Genomic DNA, 21,976 nt, shown 5'->3' with positions numbered 1-21,976 from the left:
GGCGGGCGCGGGGCCCGAGGTGACGCGCGGAGCCCCCCGGGGGTCCCGCGGGCCGGGAGGGCGGGGCGGGCCGGGACCCCCGGGCGGCCGCGGGCAGCGGGCGGGGCCGGCGGCGGGCCGGATCCCGCCGAGACCCACTTCCGGCCCGCCGCGTCCCGCCCCGGAGCCGCGCGGGGGTCCCGGCGGGGGTCGCGCCCCCGGGCCTCGCGTGGGCGTGTCCTCGCGCGGGTCCACGGCGACGGGCCTCCCCGAGCCCCCGGCCCGCACTGACCGCCGTGCCCCGCCCCCGCAGAGACCGGAACCAGCACCGGGCCGAGCCCGCCCGACGGCCGCCGCCGCGGGCCGCTGTAAGTGCCCCCGCCCCGCCCAGGCCCGGACCGTCCGGGGGGCCCGGCGCTGTCCAGGGTCCAGACTTCCAGGGTCCTACTATCCAGGGGTCCAGACTGTCCAAAGGTCTGGACTGACCAGGGTCCTGACTGTCCAGGAGGGCCAGCACTGTCCAGGGATCCAGACTGTCCAGGGGTCCAGACTGTCCAGGGTCCGGACTGTCCAGGGGGCCCGGCGCTGTCCAGGGGTCCAGACTTCCAGGGTCCTGACTATCCAGGGGTCCAGACTGTCCAGGGGGCCCGGCGCTGTCCAGGGGTCCAGACTTCCAGGGTCCTGACTATCCAGGGGCCCAGACTGTCCAGGGGGCCCGGCGCTGTCCAGGGGTCCAGACTTCCAGGGTCCTACTATCCAGGGGTCCAGACTGTCCAGGGGGCCCGGCGCAGTCCAGGGGTCCAGACTTCCAGGGTCCTGACTATCCAGGGGTCCAGACTGTCCAGGGGGCCCGGCGCTGTCCAGGGGTCCAGACTTCCAGGGTCCTGACTATCCAGGGGTCCAGACTGTCCAGGGGGGCCCGGCGCTGTCCAGGGGTCCAGACTTCCAGGGTCCTGACTATCCAGAGGTCCAGACTGTCCAGGGGGGCCCGGTGCTGTCCAGGGGTCCAGACTGCCCAGGGTCCTGACTATCCAGGGGTCCGGACTGTCCAGGTGTCCAGACTCTCCAGGGAGGCCCGGCACTGTCCAGGGGTCTGGACCGTCCAGGGGGGTCGGCACTGTCCAGGGGTCCAGACTGTCCAGGGTCCGGATTGTCCAGGGGGGCCGGCACTGTCCAGGGGTCCAGACTGTCCAGGGTCCGGACTGTCCAGGAGGGCCGGCACTGTCCAGGGGTCCGGACTGTCCAGGGGTCCAGACTGTCTAGGGTCCGGACTGTCCAAAGGTCTGGACTGTCCAGGGTCCTGACTGTCCAGGAGGGCCAGCACTGTCCAGGGGTCCAGACTGTCCAGGGTCCGGACTATCCAGGGGGCCCGGCACTGTCCAGGGGTCCAGACTGTACAGGGGTCTGGATTGTCCAGGGGTCCAGACTGTCCAGGGGGGCTGGCACTGTCCAGGGGTCCGGACTGTCCAGGGATCCAGATTTTCCAGGGTCCAGCACTGTCCAGGGGCCGGACTGTCCAGGGGAGACGGCACTATCCAGGGGTCCAGACTGTCCAGGGGCCGGACTGTTCAGGGGGGCCCGGCACTGTCCAGGGGCTGGACTGTCCAGGGGGGCCAGCACTGTCCAGGGGTCCAAACTGTTCTGGATCCGGCACTGTCCAAGGGGCCCAGATTGTCCAGGGGTCCAGACTGTCCAGGGGCAGGCACTGTCCAGGGGCCCAGATTGTCCAGGGGTCCAGACTGTCCAGGGGGCCCAGACTTCCAGGGGCTGGACTGTCCAGGGGTCTGCACTGTCCAGAGGGCCCGGCACACACAGGCAACCTCACTTGCAAGTGCAGTTCCCTCCAGAGGCCCCGCCGCCCTGCAGGCCACTTCCCCCTTCCTGGGTAGTCAGTCCGAGTAGGAGGGGAGGTGGCAGGGCCCAGTGTCCTCATACCTGCTGGGTACAGGCTGCCCCACTGGTCCCTGCTCTGTGGGAACACCCGGGGGGGGGAGGGGTGCAGGGCCCAGAGGTGCTGGAGGATGTGGCTCCCGGTGCCTGCCGGTGCTGGACTGTGTGTGGCGGTGAGGGAGGCCAGCATGCTGCCTCCCCGGAGACGGGCGCTGCAGGGGCAGGACCTCACGGCTGAGGGTACCGGGGACGTTCCCTGCATGGAAGAGCCCTCGGAGAGGCCAGGGCGTCACCAGGCTGGTGGTCGGGTGACATGTGTCAGGAAAGGAGGACGGTTGTCGGAGGCCGGCCGGCCGGCCGGCATCAGGGGAAGAGGAGACGGCCGCTTGCTGGTGGGGCTGGCAGAGACTTCAGGTGGACGCACAGGTGTGGAGTCTGGGCCGGAGAGCCCTTGGCCTGGCCCCCGAGTGAGGGGCGGGTGTAGGCAGGGCAGGCTTGAGCTTCGGACACTCGGCAAGGGGACAGAGAACGTCACAGAGGCCCTCGGGAGGACGCGGGGGCTCAGCAGAGACCCGGCTGCGTGTCCCGACACAGACGCTCGGGAGAGACGCGGCTGTGAGTCCCGACCGGCGTGCGCAGCCTGTCCTGCTGTCCTGCTCACCACGCCACCTCGACCTCGCCAGGCCCTTCCACGCTTGTTGCCTTTCGTCCTGACCAGGGCTCCATGCTGGACGCCTCTTTTCAAGCCCCCTTAAAACTCGAAGCCCGCCACTCGAGCGTGCGCCGAGAAGTCTGCGGTTGAGCACAGAAGACCCGCCCTGCTCCTGAGCTCGGGCCAGGCTGGGGCCACCACGCTCTGGGCTCCCGGCACCGTCAGGCAGGGGTGCCCCCTGTGTCACGCCCAGAGGACGCCAGAGCCTTCCCTGCCTCTGTGCTGGCCCCGGCAGAGCCAGCATGCCGATGCAGGCGTGAGTTCAGGAGAACGTGAGTCCCTGGAGCCCCCGGAGAACGGGAAGCCTGATGCGATGAAGAGACCAACGTTAAGTCACAGGTAAGCGTTTTCCAACCCCGACGTCCAGGAGGCTCGAAGGCCAGTGAAAACAGACTCAGAAAGGAAGCCCGTAAGAGTCACCGCGGAGCTGTCGGTGAGGCCACGACCAGAGTGCGGAGGGAAGCCGTAGGGAGACTCGGCCAGACCGGCACAGGCGGAGTCCTCCGGGCAGCTGGTGTGGCCTTCGGACTTGGCCTTCAGCTCGGGAACCCGGAGCCTGGAAACCAGTTTAACAGGAAGCACCAGCGGCTCCGTTAGAGAACAGGAGAAACTTCCGCCGTGTGCCACTGAGCACGGCGCTCACCGGTGGAGCAAGTGTGGACCCCACTACGCTAAGAAGGGTCGGAGACACCACTCGTCGCCCATTGGCGTTGATTTTCTGAGAATCCTTTTGCCGTCCCCTCAAGTCTTATCCGAGCAGGCAGTGTGAAGTAGATTGTGCTGTGCCTGGCGGGTGGGCGCGCTGTGGGCTTGGAGCCGCGTAGGAACGGCTTTGAAAGTCAGCGTGCCTCGATAAAAACCCTTTTTAATACATTAAAAGTCAGCAATTCTAAGAATTTGCTGGCAGGATCACCCTGATCTCGAACCCTCCTCGGAGAGAGTCAGAATCCCAGCTGTCTCCCTGACCGTTACAGACTGGACTGGGAACGTGATTCTGCTCTGTGCGTCTCGCTCCGGGGCCACAGGGACGAAACAGCAAGCAGGGCACCTGCTTTGTGCGCAGGCAACTCAGGGTCAGTGCTTGGCACCCTGAGACCACCCAGAGCGACCCTTGGGCGCAGAGCCAGGAGGCAGCCCTGAGCACTGCTAGGTGGAGCCCCCCCAAAAGGAATATCTCTCAGCCTTGAGTGAATTGACGGTCTCAGTTTCTTTGAATCCGAATGGACATTCATCTAGAGGTGTCGGGGTTTTCTTCTCCCCACAGATGAGCAAATCGTGATTTTTCCAGCTTTTTCTGACCGCAAAGACTCTGGGGGGGGGGGGGGGGGGGAACCCTTATTGAGAAGCAAGAAATAAAAAAGAGGCACATGTTTAATATGAACAGCTTAGCTTGGCGAGTTTGGACGTGAGCTTGTCCCCACGCCGCCGTCACCGCAGCCCCGGGCAGAGCAGCCCAGCCCAGCCCTCGTCTGTGTCTGCTGTGGTGGCCGGTGTGTGCGGCTGTCACCTGCCCTCTGCCCTCTTCAGTCTTTCAGCGCCCGGCTCGGCGCTCCCCTCGCCTCGGGTCACTGGCTGCTGCCCTCCGACCGAAGCAGGCCGTCTTCCTGTGGGCTCGGAGGGGTCTGGGTTTTAAGAGACGGAGTTACTTCCACTCAGATTGTACATCTTGAGCTAGGTCTGAGGATTCATGGGCCCCTGGGTTCAGATTGACGGTGCTGACGGCGTTGTGTGGGCGGTACCGAGGACCTTAAGCGTGAGTCCGTCCCCAGGACCTGGTGAAGGCGCTCGGGACACCGCAGCCTCCATCAGGGTCGTGCTGTGCAGACAAGGTGTCGGGTGTGATTCGGGGATACGCAGGGGGGGCCCAGCCAAGTCACCGGCTGAGAGGAACCCTGGCTCGCCGGGTGCTTGGGTGGGGGCCGTGTCCACGTCCACGGCAGGAACGTCGGCTGGGGGCCGTGAGGGTGCTGGGAGCGCCGTTCGGGGAATCCGCTCTGACTGTCGGTTTCTCTCCCTCAGGACGTGGCTCAGGGCGCAGGGGCAGCGCGCGAAGGGGCGGCCAGCCCGCACGCCGACCACGGGCTCCCCGAATGTGGCCCCACGGGCACCATGGACCTCAAGTTCCACGGCTCCCGGAAGCACGTCTCCATCACCGTCCCGCCCCAGACCCAGACCATGTCCCCGCACATCAAGGCCGTGGATGACGTCGCGGTGCTGGGCATCGCCCTCAGCAGATTCACCAAACTCACCCAGTTCGCCATCTGTGTGGCGGGGGTTTTCGTGTTCTACCTGATCTACGGGTACCTGCAGGTACAGAGGGCCCGTGTACAGGCCGTGACGTGAGGCCGCTGTGGCCTCTTCCTAGTCGTGCCCACCACCCCGCCCCCTCGAGAAACCCAGCTTACTCCAGAACCTTCCCGTGTAGTCGAAAGCGTGCTTTTAGAATCGGGGTGCTGGAACTAGGGGCCGGGGGCTCAGCGTGAGGCGCTTCAGGAGGAGGGGGGCAGCAGAGGGTCCGGAAACGCCGGAGCTGTGACAGTGAAGCCTGGAGGGTCTTTACCCACGTGTAGTCTGGCGTGGGCCGTGCGCTCGTGCTCGAGGAGAACGAACGATGCGGGCGTTGCGGGGTCCCGGCGGCTTCCGGAGCTGCCCTCTCCCTGCGGGGCAGGGCTCGTGCCTGCCTGGGGACAGCTGCTGACCGCCCGGGCTGTGGCTTCCCTCTTGGCGGCCACCGTGGCCACAGTGCCCAGCCTGACCCGTCTTGCCGCCCCGGAGCTGGCCTGGGACGCTCCCCCTCTGGCCGCTGTGGCGGGAGACGGGGCCGACACGACGGCCTCTGGGCCCTCCCGTGTGCCTGTAGCTCAGAGACTCCGACTACACGGCAACACGGCTCCAGGCTGCAGTGTGTCGCGTCGCCCTGGTGACACTCGGGCATGGCCACAGTGACTAACCGGGTGAAGGGAGCGGTCGCAGTTTCATGGTGAAGGCAGCTCCCGAGAGCGACACGTCTGTGGGAACGCCTGGGTGCCTCTTAAGTTCCTTTCAACTTCACAGTTCATAAACCACAAAAGTCCTGAATACCCTGCAGGCTGACTGAAACGACTCTAAATTGGTGCAGTGACAGCTGCTCTCGGACCACACAGAACACGGTTCAGGACACACTGCCCTGGGGAAGGCGCTTGTCTTCTGTGCAGCTAATACCAGTCGGGTTCCCAACACATATAATCCCCTGAACACGACTAGGAGTGTGACCCCTGAGCACAGGGCCAGGAGTCAGCTGTGAGCACAGAGCCGGGAGTGACCCTGAGCACAGAGTCAGGAGTCAGTCCCGAGCAGAGAGTCGGGAGTCAGCTCCTGAATACCAGTGGCTGAGACCCATCTCCCCAAGAAAAGAACCCAGTGTGGGCTTTCTTTAGAGAGAATTCACGTTGAACCATAAATTCAAATTTTTCAAATTTAATCGAGCATTTCCGGGGAGAGCATTTGGTTTATTCCGTTCAGCCCAGTGACCGTTGTAAGCCTCTTACCGACTTGTTGAAATGGACACTGACAAGCCACGCGAGTCTCTGTCACTTTGAGAGAGAACCCTAGACTGGCAGGGACTCAGAGGGTGGCACCTACCCGAGCCGACAGTGCTGTCAGGAACCAGGCCCAGGACCAACCCTCAGAGCAGCCTCCCGAAGCCCGGCGGCCCTTTCCGGCCTAGTCCTTGGGAAGGAGGCGGCCGGCAGGAGGCTCCTCTCGGTTCCCTGCGCTCCAGCAGGGGCTCCCGGGGTAGCCCTCAGCCGGGGATCTCCGGCCTCTGTGCCTGGGGGCGGGGGGTCGGGGCACGGCCTGCCCGGGCTGACCCGGTTCGCCTCTGTCCGCACAGGAGCTGATCTTCTCCATGGAGGGCTTCAAGCCCTACGGCTGGTACCTGACTCTCGTCCAGTTCGCGTTTTACTCCATCTTTGGCCTGGTCGAACTCCAGCTCACTCAGGACAAGAGGCGAAGGTGGGTGGCCTACGTCTTTCTCTCGCTGACGGTCGCGGTCTCTGTGATAGTTCCGTCTGACGTGAACCGGCGTTTCCCGTGCGTGAGGCGTTACGAGGCAGGACTCGCATTTTTGCCAGCTAGTTAAAGATACTGAACAATGGTGCTTCCATTATGCACCGGAGAAGAGCTCTCCCTCTAAGTGTGATGTAGCCAGGCTCGGTACCAAGATCTCTTGGAGCAGGCCGTGCCCGTCTGTAGCGGTGGGCTGGGCGTCTCCTGGGCCGGGAGCCACCGACCCTTTCATCACCATGATGAAACGAAGCACCGGTTTCTAGCACGGCTTTTGAAGCATGTGGTCGGGGCCTTGCCCACCCGCCAGCCCATCCCGGGCACCTCGAGTGAAGGGAGACTGCAGCTGGCATCCCGCCTTGGGGCATCCCCCGCTCAGCACCCGGGGCCTCTCACGGCCTGGAGCTGAGGCTGCTGTCTGGGCGGGCGAGAAGCATTCTGTCTTTGCCGGCAAAGTCACAGGAGCTCACACATTTGCTTGGCAACGACTTTTAGCTGCGTGGCCTGGGCCAGGGTGAGTTCTGGGGTGAGAGCCTGCACGCGGCAGCCCGATATTCCCACCCACCCCCCCCCCACCTCGCGCGGTTCCATAGCACCACCGGGAGTGACCCAGAACCAAAGTAATCGGCGCCTGTCGGTTTGCTCAGTATCTGGAGGCATTTCTAGTGGCACGCAGAGCAATGGCCATAGGCCCCAGCCTCCTAGCAGTGCTCAGTGGGCCGGGGATTTCCGTGGCCAGTGACCGTGCCCTTGTGCCCTGCGCGCCGAGATGCACCGTGCTCCCATGCACCGAGCAGTCGCGTTGCGCTGTGGGGCCGCAGACACTCTCGGGGCAGTGAGAGCAGTTCCCGGCCACTCTTTTCCCTACGCAAATGTCTCCCTGCGGTCCCCCCGGTCCTCCCAGTCTGCCTGAGCCCCGCCTTGCTCTAGCCAGTCAGTTGCCGTCGTTTGTCCCTGGTGCTCTGGGGCGGAGACCAGGAAGGCCAGGCCACGGGTCGCTGTGGTCGCGGGTGAGGCAGGGAGGGGCTCCCGCCCAGAGGTGGCAAGAGTCTGAGCGAACGCGGGGGAGATCCGTGGGACTCGCTTCCTCTCCTCACGCGCGGCCGCCGCCCTGAGCCCCAGCTGGAGCAGACGCGCCTGGTAGGCCCCGACGGGCAGCCTGAGAGGCCGGCGTGCCCCCGCCCGCCACCTGCTTGCGAGAGCACGGTCACTGCTGGTGCTAGAATCTCTCTCCCGCACAGAAATAGGAAGGCATGGCCCGGGGCCCGAAGGGGGGGGGGGGAGTTCTAGTGGCACATGAAGGCTGGACCCTCGACCGGCCAGCCCCCGGGGTGAGTGCTCCTGGAGGCCTCCCGTGGACACTGCAGAGGTGGGTGTCCAGAACGGCCGTGGGCCGGCGAGGGCGGGGAGCGGTGGCTAGTGTGTGTCGTCGCGGGGCCTTCTGCTTTCTGGGGCCAATGTTTCCCCCCTTACTTTGGCAAAGTTCTTCTGTGTGGGTCGATCTCGTTTCTTCAGCCAGTCTCGGGCCCTCTCTCACGGCACAGTGGGGAAGGGTCAGCCCTGGGCGGCCCTCGGACGCAGGAATGGTCTGAAGCGTCAGCCTTCGCACGAGGGGCTCCCGCCAGGACTTCTCGAAAAGCCAGCCATAAGGCAGGAGGCCGGCCTCTCGGCCGAGCCATTGCAAACACGTGACCTGGTGACGGCCTGTTAACCCGGCCCTGAATGGAGATTTCCACGTTGCCTTTTGCAGAATCCCGGGGAAGACCTACCTGATCATCGCGTTTCTGACCGTGGGGACCATGGGGCTGTCCAACACCTCTCTGGGCTACCTGAACTACCCCACCCAGGTCATCTTCAAGTGCTGCAAACTCATCCCCGTCATGCTGGGAGGAGTCTTGATCCAAGGTACAGCGACGTGCCCTGTCGCGCTGCTCAGCCAACGGCGTGCCCCGGGGACCTCCCGCAGGCCGCGTCCTGGGTCCTGCTCCTGCTCCTCCTCCGGGGGCCCCCACGTCCCCAGAAACGCCGGCTTGGCCTCCTGCGGGGCCCGCCCCGGGGTCCCCGGGAAACTCCTTCCTCTCGGCACTTTTGTGCCTCCACCCCGTGCGTGGTGCCCCACAGGGGTGGTAAGTAGAGCCCCGCTGCCCCCAGGGCCGCCAGGGTGGGTGCTCACAGGGTGGGTGCTCACCGTCCCGTGTCCCCGCCCTCTGGCTGCTGCCTCCTCCCGTCCGCTCATCCCGGGACGCCGTAGCCCCAGGCCGCGTGCTGAGGGGCCTCGGGGATTCCTCCGGCCCCCGCAGGAGCCCACAGGGGTGAGAGGAGTCCATCTCGGCCCCCTGGCCCTGGGCTCCTGCTGGACACTGTGAGATGAGCCCGCCCAGCGCCCGGCCGTCCCCACGGCAGCCCCCCTCACGCAGGCTCACGGCGGCACTCGGTGCCTTCAGGGACTGCCCGCCCGGAGTCGGCCCTGCTGACGGCTCTGTCCCCCCAGGGAAGCGCTACAATCTCGCCGACGTGTCCGCCGCCCTGTGCATGAGCCTGGGCCTCATCTGGTTCACCCTGGCCGACAGCACCATTGCCCCCAACTTCAACCTGACAGGTGAGGGGCTCGCCCGCCCACCGCTGGTGCCGTTTGGTTGGGAGGGAGAGTCTGTGATCTGGAAGGATCCTCGGGGTCATGTGACATTGGGGACTCGCTGGTCATAGACCTCCCGTTCTAGAAGCAGCACTCATGCCCCCCAAGAGGCCGTCTGGGCTCACCTGGAGATGCGCCAGCCCAGGGGTCCCTGCCGGCCTCTCCTGCAGATGCGTGCCGGCTGAAGGGGAACCGCAGTCAAAGGGGTCTCCATTTCCAGAAGCATCTGCCCCTCCCGGCAGGCGCTGCAGTGTCGTCCTGCAGCTGTGTTGGTCACCAGCTCGGAGTGTGGCCCGTCCGAGCTCCGCCGAGTGTGGCCGAGTCTGGACCCTCCGGCTCTCCTCACGGGCAGGCCGGTGTCGTCTGTGTCCAGGAGACAGACGCGGTGTTGGAGTCTCGGGGCTCTGGGCGGGAAGCTGCTGCTCTGAGAACAGCGTCCTTAGAGACTGCAGGTCGCACCCAGGGCGGCGAGTGGATGGGCCACCAGCCACTGTGCCTTTGGGACGGGCGGCGGGTGGCCGGTCACCGTCTCCGCGCGGCTGAAGGGTTTCTGTGGAGTGTGAGCGTGTTAGGATCAGTAGGATGCGGGCTGGCGCGTCGTGAGTGGGCCCGGAAGGTTCCAGCAGGTCCCCGCACAGGCGGCTAACACGGTGCTGAGCGTGGGCGCCGTCTCCCAGTACACGTGGGGCTGGCCGGGCACGCGTGTTGCCTGCTCCCTGGGGCGGGCGGGCTCCCACACCGCTCCCTCCGCTTTCTCACCTGGCCCGTGGCCTGGAGCGCTGCTTGCTGTCCACGGACAGTTGCACGCATGTCAGTGCCACATCACGGTGCTTACGGCAGGCGCCCAGCCGCCTTCCACGGGGAGCCACTGTGGCGCCGGCACCAACCCCGCGCTGTCCCTCTGCCCAGGGGTCCTCCTCATTTCCCTGGCGCTCTGCGTGGACGCCGTCATCGGCAACGTCCAGGAGAAGGCCATGAAACTCCACAACGCGTCCAACTCGGAGATGGTGAGTGTGCGCCCGAGACGCCAGCCTGCGTGACGTGGGTGGGTCCCCTCCCCCACAGTGCTGCTCCGGCCTCTGGCCTCTGCTGGTGGACGCTCCCAGCCCTGCCCGCTGCCTGCTGCAGTTGGGGCTCCCTGGGGCGCCTTCATGCTGGCCGCGGTCTGTGCCCTGCACCTGGTGACCGCAGCACCCCAGGCTTCGCGCCTGTTTGCAGAGTTGTGACAGACCCCAGCCGGGCCTCACCCTCCACGTTTCCACTTAGCTGGGGGACAGAGTTCCACACACTCACGTCTAGGGACAGGTCTTGTGTTCTGTGTTCTGACGTCCCAATGCCCCTGTCGGTCGATGTGGCACGTCTGCCCGCCTGCTGGCTGCCAGCTGCGGGGGGTGGCGGGGGTGGGGGGGAGCTCCAGTCGGGGTGTCTCAGGCCTCCCGGCCCAGCTCGGGGCACTGGGCCTTGGCGGGGTAGCTGGGCAGGGAGGTCATGGCGGGCCTGAGAGCCACCAGCACGCCTGCCTCGAGGGACTCGCCACACAGAAACTGGGCGGCCTGCTCAGCAGGGGGCTGAAAACCCTGCTGGGGAGAGGTGAGTGAGCCCCCCGTAACACCGGCACACACACTGCGTGCCGCGTGGGACTTGTGACAGCCCCCACGCTGCATTCGGTGTCCTTGTGACGGCCCCTCCATGCCCCAGAGTCCCTCATCCCTGGACCTAGATGGCAGGACTGCCGGCAGATGCCAGCTCAGCTCTGCCCAGGAGACTTTTCATGCTGATGGATAAAGCTTCAGGGCGCCTGGGGGTCAGCGTTGCTGTCCGGGCAATGCGCCTCGGTTGGGGTTTGTGCAAAGAAAAACTTGGGCCTTGTTGACTTATTTTCGATGCTCAGACATTAGACAAGATCTGAGCTCAGCGTTTAGACAAGAGCAGTCAGAAGAGGAACCAGGTCCCCTCTCTGCGGGCCAGCGTGTCTGTCCTCGGAACCTCGGTCAGACGCAGAGCGGGGCCACGTGGAGACGGTGCCGTCACTGTGAACGTTGCCCTGGCACAGCAGGGCCTCGGGGAGACAGTGCCGACTCGGGGCCCCGCAGGTGGCCCCGCCGGGCTCCGGGGCGGCTCGGCAGCGCGTCCTTCCTGTGTGCAGGTCCTCTACTCCTACTCCCTCGGCTTCCTGTACATCCTGCTGGGACTCGCCTGCACTCGCGGGTTGGGCCCTGCCGTGGCCTTTTGTTCCAAGGTAAGCGCCACGTTTCTAGGGCGGACGCCTTCTAGGAAACACTTTCCTCCTGAGCTCACTCCCCTTGTGCAGTGAGACTGTTTTTCTGTCAGTCGACGGCTCCTGTAGTGTCTGAAGATCAGAAATTATTCAGAAGCGAAATTGCTCTCGAAGGCTGTTTTCTCCTGATTCTACCCTTAAGTTAGCGTTTAAGCTGTTCATCATGGAGAAGTCGGGGTTTTAATTTCATTGTTCTCCCATTAAATCGGAGCCGAGTAAGAGTCTCTGCTTGGCTGCCTTCGCAACAGCGTGTCCCTGCTCCCGGAGCTGATTAAAATCTGTACTTGGGCCTCGTTTCTAATACCCCAGGGTGGTTTTGCGTTGGCGTAACGGCTCCTTCGCTGTTGCAGAACCCGGTGCAGACCTACGGCTACGCCTTCCTCTTCTCCCTCACCGGGTACTGCGGCGTGTCCTTCGTCCTGGCGCTGATCAAAATCTTCGGTGCGCTTGTCGCCGTTACAGGTAAGGAAGCGAACGAGCGGAGTGAACGTTCGTACGCCTGACGCGCTCTCTAAAGATGAGCTTAACCGCCTGAGGGGAGCGACGCACACCGCTAGCCGTCTAAGGGAAACCGCTCCTCTTTGTTGGGCTTGGTTTGCTTGTCAAATCAAGGACGTCCGTCTACTTAAGTAAGAGCCTCTGTTTGCCGGAGGAGCTGCCATTCGAAATACGGCGGCCAACGCCCAGGAGTAAAGTGCTGCCATCACTGGTACCGGAGCGGTCCAGCCTTGCTCCCCCGAGGCTGGCCTGGGGGAAGGGGACGCCTGACCCCGGCCAGGCTAAGGCGGCCACACAGTTCCCATCTGTGGAGGGACGTCGTGGGCTGCCTCTCAGCCCGTGTGGGCCCTGCCTTTCTCGGGTCCGTGGCAGGTTCAAGGCCTGGAGCACAGCCGGGCTGCGCCGCCACGAGCCCCCCCCGCCCAACACCACATTCCAGTGCCCATCACGCTGCTGCAGTCGGGAGGGTCGGGCCCGGTGCGGGACCTCGCGGGCTCGTCCCCGCAGCTCTGAGCAGCCTCTCCCCCGCAGTGACCACGGGCAGGAAAGCCATGACCATCGTGCTCTCCTTCCTCTTCTTCGCCAAACCCTTCACCTTCCCGTGAGTACCAGCCCGGCCGCCCCACCCCCGCCGGGGACCTTCCCCCCCCCACCTCCCCCGGGCCCTCGTGGGCGGCTGCCGGCAGATCTGCTCCTGGCCGAGCGCCGAGTCCTCAGAGTGTGCCTCCACCCCCTGATTGTCAGCCGAAACGTCCCTCCTTCCGCCCCTCACACACACACTTGGAGTGAGCGGGTGGATTTCTCAGGACCCAAGAGCAGCGTTTGGGGGTTGTCCTTGTAAGCCCCCAGCAACAGGGTTTCACCCTCCTGCAGAGTCCACCCAAACGCGGGGTTCTCTGAGGAGCCGTTACCTCGAGGCTGACCGCTTTCCCCTCGGTCCTTTCTCTCAGGTACGTCTGGTCGGGGCTGTTGGTCGTCCTCGGCATATTCCTCAATGTTTACAGCAAAAACATGGACCGGATCCGACTGCCGTCCCTCTATGGGCTGGTCGCCAAGACCCTGGAGGCCAGGCGCTCACGGCTGCTGCAGACGGTGTAACCGGGACTCGCACGGGCACTCGCCAGCCGTGCCCAGGACACAGCGCATGAGGGCGGGCTGTGCCGGGGGTGCCTGGGAGCGAGCACTTGGTGCGGGAGCACCGTCTGCGCCCTGGCCAGCAACTGGCTCCCACGTGGGGAGAATCTCGTGGGACCGGGGCCAGTATGGGGCTCGCCGTGCTCAGGAAGGAGGTTGGCGCCGGCGGGCGGACTGTCTCATTCCATCCGGTGGTGGTGTTTACACTGACTCGCTAGAGGAGTGAAATGATTGAAATTCTGAAGATAATTTGATAATAAAATTATTCTGATTTTTTTAAATGAACATATTTGGGGATTTTGTCACGAGGGACGCCAGGGTTGGGCTGAGCGGGTGTCCCCTGCAGCGGGGAGGGTGCCTGGGGCTTAGCCCAGCAGGATGGTCAAGTGCCCCACCACCCTCGGGGCTGTCCTCCGGCCAGAGAGCGGGCACACACGAGCTGGTGCCCACCTCGCCCAGGCTGACCAGGGCTCACTCTGGTGCCCAAGCACCACCTGGGGTGATCTGGGAGCAGAGTCAGGAGTCAGCCCTGGGCACGGCATCGCTCACTAGGCCCAGGGAAGTGCCCGAGACCTCCGAGTGGCTGCCCTGGGGGCTGGCTGCCTTCTGCGGCCCTTCCCTGCTCGGGCTGGCTCCCGGGCTCAGGACAAGCTGCCAGGCCTCCACGGACACCGTCAGTGCTTTCAGGGTTTCTGCGGCCCAGCACAGGTGACAGACTGTCCCCAAACGTGGCTTTCCCACTGCATGAGGTGCGAGAAGCCCGTCTGTCCCAGTGCTGTGTCAGGGTGTGTGGTCAGGGCCTTGCTATAAACTGGCCCGAGGCCAGGCAGGGGCAGGGCCATTGGCCAGGTGCAGGAGGGGGTTTGCTGCCCGTGTGTGTGTGTGTGTGTGTGTGTGTGTGTGTGTTTAAGTTTTTTTTAGTGAAACACCATGAGGTACAGTTGTAGATTTACAAATTTTCGTGCTTGGGCTTCAATTGTACAATGATCAAACACCCATCCCTCTGGTTTGAGGGCCACACCCGGTGGTGCTCAGGGCTTACTCCTGGCTGCGCCCGCAGACCATACTGGGTCCTGGAGGTGGAACCGAGGTCAGCCACGTCCAGAGAAAGCTCCTTACCTGCTGTGTGTCGCTCCATGAGACCAGGACAGACACAGAGCACACCAGGTGCCCCCAGATGCCAGGAAGCGGGCCTAGCATGGAAGACCTGTGAGCACTCCCGTCCCTATTCGCAGGGGCGTGACCAGCGTGGACGCGCCTTTGGGAGGAGGCAGAGTATGCGTTCAGAGTAAGAAGGTGCTGCCTGGACAGTAACTCCCCACCGGAGTCCTGGCCACGTCACTACTGGGGCGACAGAAACCCCAGAGAGGGCGTCCGAGGGGGACATCTGTTTCCAAGACTTGGCTGTAAACAGATGCTGCCCGGCACGACTTCGCACTTGAGTTGCCGACTGAAGATCAGGAAGGCCTGTGACTCGATCCGCCCTGAGTGGAATCTCCTCCTGCCTCCGATGACGGGGGCAGCCCGGCAGCCCAGTGCGAGACCCTGTCACGACACGCCCTGCGGGGCTGCCAGACCTCTCGTCCGTTTCCTCGGCTGCTGTTTTCATGGGCCAAGGCAGGTCCGGCACCGCCCAGATACGGCTCCGGAAGCACCAACAGTGAGAAGCCTTCGCCTCGTCCGTCGTACGGGAGAACACTTTATTTTCCTTCTGTATGATCTCTTCAGACTGGAGTGATAGCACAGCGGGCAGGGCATTTGGCTTGCACACAGCCGACCTGGGTTCGATTCCTTCGTCCCTCTCAGAGAGCCCGGCAAGTTACCGAGAGTATCCCACCAGCACAGCAGAGGCTGGCAAGCTCCCCATAGCGTGTTCAATCTGCCAAATACAGGTGTGACAAGTCTCACAATGGAGACGTTACTGGTGCCCATTCGAGCAAATCGATGAATTTGGGGAGAACAGTGCTACAGTGCTGTGATCTTTTCACTGGTCGGGGTTCCATGGTTTCCTGGACGGTTGGCAGCGGCTTCTCCTGCACGTGCCTGTCTTTGGGGCTTAGACGGGATTAAGATGCTGCCTGTGGCCAGACTGAGTTGCCACTGTCCGAGCAAAGCAGACGTGATCGCGGGGGCAGGGGGGCTGATAAGGGACACCGGCTGGAAGGAAGGAGAGAACGTTCTAACGTGCCCCATCATAGAGCCATGGGCCAAGGTTACAAGGCCACCTGCCTCTCGGGGAGGGGACCCCGCAGCAGAATCTCGCTGCAGACGAGGCCGTGCACCCTCTTAGTTGAAACAGCTGCCTCCTGCCAGCGCCCTCTCAGCAGGTTAAAATGGCCCCTTATCTTGCAGCTGGGGAAGCAGTAACCAAGCGCCCGGCTCTGGAGGGTGCATGAGCCTAGCACGGGGCAGACCCTCGCTGGTGCAGCAATGGTGGAAGGTCTATGAGGGCATTCGGCCTGAAGAGACCCGGGACGAGTGATTGCGGGCTCTGAGCCGCGGAGGGAGGGCTGGTGCGCGAGCAGGGCCTTCGCCCCGGGACCCGCTGAGGAGATGGCTTCCAGCTGATGGTGGGGATGGTGATGATGGAGATGACGGGGATGAAGATAATGGAAATGATGGGGATGGTGGGGGGGGGTGGGGGGGGGACCGTGACGGTCCTGTGGGAGATGAAGCCAAAGCCAGTGACTCCGAGAATAACAGGCACTGCAGCTTTGCCGCCCTGTCCTGGTTGCTGAACTGGACCCGCCTGCGATTCTGAGGTGATGACCCAGCAGCCCGGGTGGCCGGCTGCTCCGTCAGCCGCGCGCACACACGCACACGCACACCCACACACACACACACACACGGACGGAAACAAATGCGCTTCTGCGCTCCGCTGTTGTCAGAACTCAACAGCTTGAGGAGCACAAATATTCCGCAGTCACTCATGAAAAGAAATTTTTAATAATAAATATCTAACAATTAATGGGCTGGTGGCCGCGCCTGTCTCCGGGGCATGCTATCTAATTTCCTGGCGGTGTCTCCTTCCCTCACCGTTCACGCTGCAGCAGTCTATCATTAAGGCCAAATGCAGGTTCCTATCACTTTTATTTATTTTTCAAATCAACTTATAAATCAGTGCCAGGCCTTGTTACAGATGAGCTCCAATAAATTATCGGCTGTGGACAAATTCTGAATGCTAAACAGGCCCCCGTCCCCGGGCCTCTGCGCCGCCTCCACTGCGTCCCCCGGCTCAGGGGCGAGCAACCCCCCCCCCCCCGCGCGCCTCTGGGCTGCACCCTCACCGGCGGTGCTCAGGGTACGAGCAGCGCAGGCCCTCGTACTTAATTATGTGCTATTTAAATAATGCAGAGACACTCCTTGTGCAGGGGAAAATATCAACAAAGGAGGCGAGGATCATTTCGGTCCTTGGGAAATTTTCCTTTGTGGAATTCCAGGCGCCTGTTAGGGGCTTTGACGCCCGCCCTGCGGCCCGAGACGAGGTGGTTCTCCCCTCCGCTCGGAAGCCCACCCCCTCGGCCAGGCCGCCCTGGGACCCCGGGGGTCCGCTGAAGGGGCAGGAGACGACACGGCTGAGGCTGAGGCTGAGCCGGTGTAGGGGCTGGGGCAGACCCGGGCTGACCGTCCTCCCAGCACCCGTCTGTCCCCCCTGTGGCCCAGCAGGGACACGAGGAGGGACGGCCCCTCTGAGCAGGAGCTGGAGGCCAATGAGTGAGGCGGCAGTGGGAGGGCCGGGCACGTCCCGGGACAGGGCTGGGCTGGGCTCCCAGGCCCAGCGACCATGAGCACGGCATGCAGCCCCCGGAGAACCCCAGCGTCCCACCCTGTGCCGGGAGCACATGGTCGCTGGCCTGGGGGGCCAGGGCACCAGGCTGGGGTGTCCACGGTAGCACGCAGCTCAGCATGGACAACGCCAGCCTCTCACCAGGCACGCGAGATGGTGGGAGGAAGGAAGGAGAGGATGAACGAACAAGTCAGTGAATGAATGAATGAGAGAGTGGAGGAGCTCCCGGGGGCTCTCTGGGGGGCGGGGCTGGGACGATGCTTCCCAGTGGGAAGGTCTCACAGCCAGACGCTGCGGCTGTTGGTTCACGTCACCCGCGTCTGTCCTTGGAAGCGTCTTCGACCGTCACAACATGGGCAGGCACAGAGGGTTCTATGGAGAATCAGCTGGCTGTGGGCCCGAGGCCCAGTCACATGCACTCCAGGCAGGACACAGGGTGGAGGACTCGCCGTGCACGTGGCTGGGCCTGAGTGGCCATAGCACTGCCAGGAGTGAGCCCTGAGCACAGAGCCGGGAGTGAGCCCTGAGACAGAGCCGGGAGTCAGCCCTGAGCACAGAGCCGGGATCAGCCCTGAGCACAGAGCCGGGACTGAGCCCTGAGCACAGCCGGGACTGAGCCCTGAGCACAGAGCCGGGAATCAACCCTGAGCACAAAGCCAGAAGTCAGCCCTGAGCACAGAGCCGGGAGTCAGCCCTGAGCACAGCCAGGAGTCAGCCCTGAGCACAGAGCCGGGAGTCAGCCCTGAGCACAGAGCCGGGAGTCAGCCCTGAGCACAGAGTCAGGAGTGACCCTGAGCACAGAGCCAGGAGTCAGCCCAGAGCCGGGAGTGACCCCGAGCACAGAGTCGGGAGTCAGCCCTGAGCACAGAGTCGGGAGTGACCCTGAGCACTGCTGGGGCAGCCCAGACTCCCTCCCGGGAGAGGATTTTTCTGTGGCAAGCACCCAGGTCCACCGAGCCACAACCACAGCCCCAGAGAGACTTTTCCCCTGAAAACAAGAGCCTGGGCCTGTGCAGCCGCCCCACGCCCGCGGCCGAGTCCACGGAGATTCCTGAGGAAGGTGGTGAGCCCTGAGCAGTGCTCGCCACTCCTCGTCCTCCTCCTGCTCCAAATCCTGGCTGGGGTGAAAACGGGGCAGAGTCCTCCCCCGGGTGCTGCCTCTCACTGGGCTGCCCCCCACAGGGGGCCTCCGGGCTGCCCCTCTGCTGTCCGTCCACACGGGCCTCATCTCTGTGCCCGCACTGGACAGAGATGGGACACGGGCGAAAGCCAGGGATGTGCCCGAGATGAGCCAAGTGGGAACAGGGCACCCTGAGGTCCCCACCCGGGGCCTTGACGGCCGCCAAGAAGACCCGCCGCACACCTTGGGGGGGCTTGCAGACCCTCTAGGGCTGCACCCTGAGGAGACTCCTTAGCCGGCTGCAGCCTGGAGACCATCGGGTCTGGAGACGGCCCCAAGGAAGCCGCGGGGAGTCCCTGGGTGTCTTGCAGACCCTCCACTGTCGTCACGGTGCCCCCACAGGAAGCGTCCTCCTGACCAAGCAACTTGACGCCCCCTGGAGGCCTGTTAATTGGACAAGAAGCAACGTAGCCCGTGAGGGTTGGCGGGACGCTTAGAGTGTGAGAGACGGAGAAAGGGAAGTGCGTGCATGCGTGCGTGCGTGCGTGTGTGTGAGAGAGAGTGTAGGTGGTATGAGTGTGCATCCGAGATGTATGTGAAAGTGTGTGTGCGCATTGTGAGTGTGCACGTGAGAATGTGTTGTGTTTCTGTGTGTGAAGTGAGTGTGTCTTAGAATGTGTATGTGGGTGTGTGCATGTGAGTGTGTGTCTGTAAAACCGTGCATGTGTGTATGCGTGTGTGAGACTGTGCATGTGAGAATGTGTGAGTGTGTCTGCATGTGAGAGTGTGTGCCTGTGTGAGTGTGTGTGAGGGAGTGTGTGTGTGCCTGTGTGAGACTATGTGCATGTGGGTGTGTGCGTGTGTATGAGAGGACGTGTGCACATGTGTGAGTGTGTATGTGCATGTGAATGTGTGTTCATGGTGTGTGAACCTGAGCACATATCCCACCCCCACGAAGCCCCTCTCGTGTCCCCATGCTCTCTGCAGGCCTGATCCTTTGGCTGTAGCCGCCAGCTGGGGTAAAGTCACACGGGGTCCTGCCCAAGGCAGCTTGGACCCTCGGCCCTGGGCCTGGGGACCAGCTGTGGGGCCTGAGGCCGTACTCCCGAGGGCCTGGACGCTTTCCGGGCCGATGCCCCGCACGGGGCTGCCGGGGTGGGCTGCTGGGAAGGCCGTGTGCCATGTGCGAGTGTCCCTCCCACCCAGGCAGCGCCCCCATGGCTGGACAGGAGGTGTCGAGCATAGCCAGAGGGACCCCAGCCCACACAAGCACAACCCGTGTCCAGGCACACGGGCTGCCTCCGTCTTTCCAGGTGTGGTTTGGTTGACGGGAACGACTCCCCCCACCACCCTTGGGGGCTCTAGGGGAGACCCCGGGCTCTGTGCTCTGGTAGCGGGGGAGAGGGACCAAACAGGGGGGAGCCACCTGCAAGGCCTGAGCCTCCCCCCAGGTACCGTCCCCCGAGCACTGACGTGAGGGTGGGCTAGGACCGTGGGGTCACTTGCCACCGGCCGTTCACTCAACGGAGCTTTCGACCTCCTGAGCCAGAGGGAAACGTGTGTCCGCGGAAACAGCCACCACGCCTCAAACGTCCCAGGAGGGCTTGGTGAACACGGGAAGGGAGAGACCTTCACGGCCGCCCACGGTGATGGGTGACACAGGAAGTCACGGGCAGTGTCCGGGGGTCTCCCTGGCAGTATCTGGTGTGCTCGGGACCACATAGTGCAGGGGGTCGGATCAGAGATCCCCAACCCCCGTACTCTCCCGTACGCAGGTCCCCTCCCCACATGGCTGGCTTTGGTTGTTGGTTTTGTTTCAGTTTCCCATGTGAGGCCCCAAACACACATCCTGCAGAAATGCAAGCACCTGTCACAGTCGCCTGTGGTGACGGTGATCCGAATATCCACACGGTGGAAATCACTCGGCCGTACGAAGGAGCAAGGCAAGAACCGGTTCTGTGATGCCTGCACGACTGTCAAGTGAGGAGACATCCGTTCATGGCGCACCTCCAGCGCGTGATTCATGGCGCGTAGTGATTCTTCAACACGGACGCTTAAAGAAGGATCCCTTTGCCGCATCCACGTGCTTCATCATTTCTGAAAGGAAAAGAGCGATTTCTGTTGAATCCCAGCCTCAGGTAGGGTGGAGTCTGAAGTGTTTCTGCTCCGTCCTCTGGTGGAACACAGTGACTGGGGCAAAACAGTGACTGTTGCAGGTCATCACGGACACTTGCAGATCCCCTCTGCACGTGGCTGGTTTGGGTTGTCTGTTTTGTTTCCGTTTCCCCTGTGAGGCCCCCAGGGCTGCGAGGCTGTTCAGAGTCGAGCTTCAGGCATTCAGTCCCAGCTCCACGTCCACCACCGTCTTGAGGCCCCCTCCACGCCCCGACACTAACTCCGCTCTGTAGACCAGCCTCAGGCGTGTTCTGAGGGCCTCCCGCGACTCCCTGACCGTGACTCTCTCTGCCCTGCGTGCGAGGCTGGACGCGGCCGCCTCTGACTGCCTCTCCCCAGGCCCGTCATGCAGCAGTGACCTGCACGCTTCCCCGCCTCGCGCCCGAGCAGGGTCCCACGGTGCCTAGAACCCACATTCTTCCCCGTTCACCTGTCCTGGGCGCTTGGCTTGTTTCCAGTCCTGGGCCGCTGGGAGTAGCCCACAGTGAACTCAGGAGTTGTCCTTCAAAGTCGGTCTGGGGCAGGGGCTGGAGTGATGGCACAGCAGGTAGGGCAGTTTGCCTTGCATGTGACCAACCCGGGTTCGATTCCCAGCATCCCATATGGTCCCCTGAGCACTGCCAGGAGTAATTCCTGAGTGCGTGAGCCAGGAGGAATCCCTGAGCATCGCTGAGTGTGACCCCCAAAGAAAAAAAAGTCGGTCTGGGGTCCGTGGGGTAGATGTGAAGAAGCAGGATTTCTGGGTCATGGAGGCTGATCCTAAGTGCGGGGAAGCCTTGATGCTCTTTCCCACAGAGGTAGAAGCGGGCGACATTTCCACCAGCCGTGGGCGGGGATCCCTCTCCCCACAGCCACGCCGGCGTTGGTGGCCTCTGTTGCTTTCGACACGTGCTGATCTCACTAGTGTGAAGAGACACTTCGCTGCTCTGACTTGGTCTTCCCTCCTGGTGAGGGACGCAGAGCACTTTGTCGGTGCCTCTTGGCCACCTGCGGGTCTTCGAGGAAGCGTCCATTCAGCTCTGCCGTCTCCTTCAGAGAAGGCTCCTCTCTTCTGCGGCCGTTCTGTTCTGCGGCTCACGGCCCCCTGTCTGCTGTGCGGAGACAGTAGCAACTGCTGTCATTGCCAGGTGTCGGGGTTGTGTCACTCTCCGTGACACCCCTGCCCAGCCCTCACATCCCCGTGCACACAAACCCTTGGTGTGTGTGTGTGTGTGTGTGTGTGTGTGTGAGAGAGAGAGAGAGAGAGAGAGAGAGAGAGAAAGGCAAAGGGGGAGAGAGAGGGAGGGAGGGAGACGATGAATGCCCCAGAGTGTGTGTTAAGCTGCGGTGGTCCAGCTGCAGATGCGCCTTATTGCGAAGTTGCAGCCACCCCAAGCCCCTGCACGGCCCCTTCCCGGCACCGTCCTGTCCTGCTCTCGGGGCACAGGATGCCGCTCCCATCGCAGCTGGGTCTGTGCAGCCTCTCAGGTCACCACGTTGCTCCCGCTGAGGGCTCAGGCGCTGAGCCAGGCAGCCAGGGCACAACAGCTCACTCCCGAGGTGGCAACCCCAGTCAGGACACTGGGCTTCATGCCCCCAGGCATCTGCCTCGGACCCGGACCGGGAGCCAGGAGCGGGAGAGTCCTGGCTGCCGACTCAGGGGTGCCCGTCTTCTAGTGCAGCAGCGTGACTCCGTTCTCACAGACTCCACATCGCTCATCCTGACGCCTCCCGTCGTGAGGAAA

General features: G+C 63.4%; 1 protein-coding gene across 2 annotated transcripts in view; it reads left to right on the top strand.

Annotated features, from left to right (window-relative positions):
- Positions 1 to 292: 292 nt before the first annotated feature.
- SLC35B3 (solute carrier family 35 member B3) overlaps positions 293 to 21,976 on the top strand; it is a 99,310-nt gene continuing 77,626 nt past the window's right edge. The window contains exons 1-10 of one of the 2 annotated variants that reach the window (XM_056108505.1): positions 293 to 347; positions 4,601 to 4,891; positions 6,453 to 6,574; positions 8,376 to 8,530; positions 9,117 to 9,224; positions 10,170 to 10,267; positions 11,407 to 11,499; positions 11,889 to 12,000; positions 12,568 to 12,637; positions 12,987 to 13,365. In XM_056108505.1, coding sequence (XP_055964480.1) covers positions 4,691 to 4,891; positions 6,453 to 6,574; positions 8,376 to 8,530; positions 9,117 to 9,224; positions 10,170 to 10,267; positions 11,407 to 11,499; positions 11,889 to 12,000; positions 12,568 to 12,637; positions 12,987 to 13,134 — 1,107 coding nt within the window. In that variant the 5' untranslated portion in view covers positions 293 to 347; positions 4,601 to 4,690 and the 3' untranslated portion in view covers positions 13,135 to 13,365. Of the gene's footprint in view, positions 348 to 4,600; positions 4,892 to 6,452; positions 6,575 to 8,375; positions 8,531 to 9,116; positions 9,225 to 10,169; positions 10,268 to 11,406; positions 11,500 to 11,888; positions 12,001 to 12,567; positions 12,638 to 12,986; positions 13,366 to 21,976 lie in introns of those variants that run through there. The other variant, XM_056108504.1, reaches the window with a different exon arrangement.

The sequence above is a fragment of the Sorex fumeus genome, unplaced genomic scaffold, assembly GCF_029834395.1.
Source record: "Sorex fumeus unplaced genomic scaffold, SorFum_2.1 ptg000218l, whole genome shotgun sequence".
NCBI lineage: Eukaryota > Metazoa > Chordata > Mammalia > Eulipotyphla > Soricidae > Sorex > Sorex fumeus.
The sequence above is the reverse complement of the archived record's forward strand: the minus strand, read 5'-3'. Positions and strand labels throughout refer to the sequence as shown.